This window comes from Osmerus mordax, chromosome 6 (genome assembly GCF_038355195.1).
Source record: "Osmerus mordax isolate fOsmMor3 chromosome 6, fOsmMor3.pri, whole genome shotgun sequence".
Taxonomy (NCBI): Eukaryota; Metazoa; Chordata; class Actinopteri; order Osmeriformes; family Osmeridae; genus Osmerus; species Osmerus mordax.
The window spans coordinates 9,639,211-9,641,324 of record NC_090055.1 but is presented as its reverse complement, the minus strand read 5'-3'; the positions used below and the strand labels follow the sequence as shown (position 1 = coordinate 9,641,324).

General features: G+C 43.0%; 1 protein-coding gene across 1 annotated transcript; it reads left to right on the top strand.

Moving 5' to 3' along the window:
• The first annotated feature begins 466 nt into the window (after positions 1-466).
• LOC136944895 (lysophosphatidic acid receptor 3) lies at positions 467-1,504 on the top strand. The gene is given in 1 exon segment (XM_067238825.1): positions 467-1,504. A coding segment is annotated over 1 exon segment (1,038 nt).
• The last annotated feature ends 610 nt before the right edge of the window (positions 1,505-2,114 follow it).

Sequence of the window (2,114 nt, the reverse complement as noted above, 5' to 3'; positions counted from 1 at the left end):
TGATCTCAAAGTAAGTTACCAGTTATTTGCCATCTCATTGCACTTTCTGTAATTGTAACTTTACTCTATATAACAATCCATATCAGTAGATTATGTACCTAAATAGTCTGAGTACAATATAAAAATGATTTTGTTTTGGTTGTTTAGTTTTAGAAATTGTAGAACAGTAGGCTATACCTTGAATACAAGTTACATGTTTGATACCAGCAAGGATCACATCATGTAGTAGGACTGTCATGCTGCTGTATTTACTATTCCATCTGTTGTCAGGCTTAAATATGATGTCACCTTTTTTTCTTCTCCTGTAACGGCTCAACCACGCGTGACAGCATCTCCATGCAAGAGCGAGCGCGGAGGGCGCATGCCATGTCCTGAAGTCAAGTGTGGTCATTCCAGCTGCTCGTGCTGTAGCATGCATTTCAGAGCGAGGGCGTCACCTACATTTTTGCAAAAGGAACACAATCCCATGGGCGAATCCTCATAGTGACCAAGCATGCTGAAGGGACTTGAACCGGTAAATTGCAGCGTGTGTTGCTGTACACTGGCCAGCAAAATTGTAATGGTGCTATTTATGGTGCTTTTGGTTTTCGCTATCTTGTTTGGAAACACTGTGACTTTGGCCGTGGTGTTAGGGACCAAGCACTTCCACACGCCACAGGGATATCTCAAAGCGTCGCTGGCGGTGGCAGACCTGGCGGTGGGAATTTTTGTGGTGCCTGTGTCCGTTTACGCGGAGGTGTCGCTCATGTTTAACAACTCCTCGCCGGAATGGACCGTCAACAATTCACAAGCGTCAACCTTTCACCCATGTGCGGTCATCGGCCCTATATTTGCCGGCTGCACTTTGGTGTCAATTACGACTATATTTCTTCTAACCATCGAAAGGAGCATTGCAGTTTTGAGACCGTTACACAAGGAGTCGGTGATTACGCGTAAACGGACAACAATCCTGATTATTTTCTCTTGGGTGGGAAGTTTTCTTTTGGCAGTGTCTCCAATGATTTTCAGCAATGAAATTGCCCTTGAATACAATCCATGTAGCAGGATGTGCAATTACGCAATTGGTACCATAAGCGAGTTCCCGACTCGAGCGTGGAACATTCTTCTACTGTTCCCAGCGTTTGATTTCACTCTCTTAGGCGGGACTGTGGTAATAAATATAATTTCCCTGTCGACCATACGCCAGCACTCAAAGCGCAGAAAACATCTGGCTGAAAGCGACAGCCAAAGCGTCACAAAACCCACTTTTTCCGATATTAAAGCAGCTAAAACCATCGGGACACTGACGCTTGCGTTCACAGCATCTTTCACGCCTATTGCAGTCTTTGTCGTTGGGAATGTCATTGGAAACGAATGGTGCAATTTCTCTTTTTTTGCTTTTTGGATATTGGCCACGAATAGTTGTTGGAATGTCATTATATACAGCGTCAGAGATCAGAAGTTCAGACTCCGAGCGCACCAGCTTTTCATACGCTCACAAACCAAGAATGCCTCTAAAACATGAATTTTTTTCATGATTAGGCTATTTGACATTGAGTCAGTCCAGTCGAACTCATATTACTTTTCAAGAGGTAGGCTAGACTACTAAAGACGAACTGAGAACTATCAGTGAACAAGTGAAATTCATGAACATATTCCCACGCGCGCATCTGTTTTGGCTCATGGCAGCGCTATTTCAGACGGTCACATTTAAACCATGACCCGTTTGCATGTCTTTTAGATTGCTGTTGTGAAAATGTAACATCATGAATGTGTTAGCCTATTGTTTCGGGTATATTGTGGGTCTGTGTTCAGTGATGTAATACTCATAGTCCGTTGCAATGTGTGAAATGGTTAAGGCTCCATATGCTTTTTGAATTGGATTTGTGTTCAACTGATGTGTAACATCATTGGCACCCATTTTCTGCCTCAACAATAAAAATATTTGCAAGAATTTGTCTGACACAAATTAAAGGAGAACACAGGCTACGCCAGCGATTCCAGTCTTAATCTTGAGTCTTATTTTTTTGTAAAATTGTCATAATCCCGTATGGGAGATTATGCATCACAATTCCAGAGCCTTTCGGTCCTTATTTTCTCTCTTAGCCCTATGTGGTGGAGCAGCGGAGTGCCAT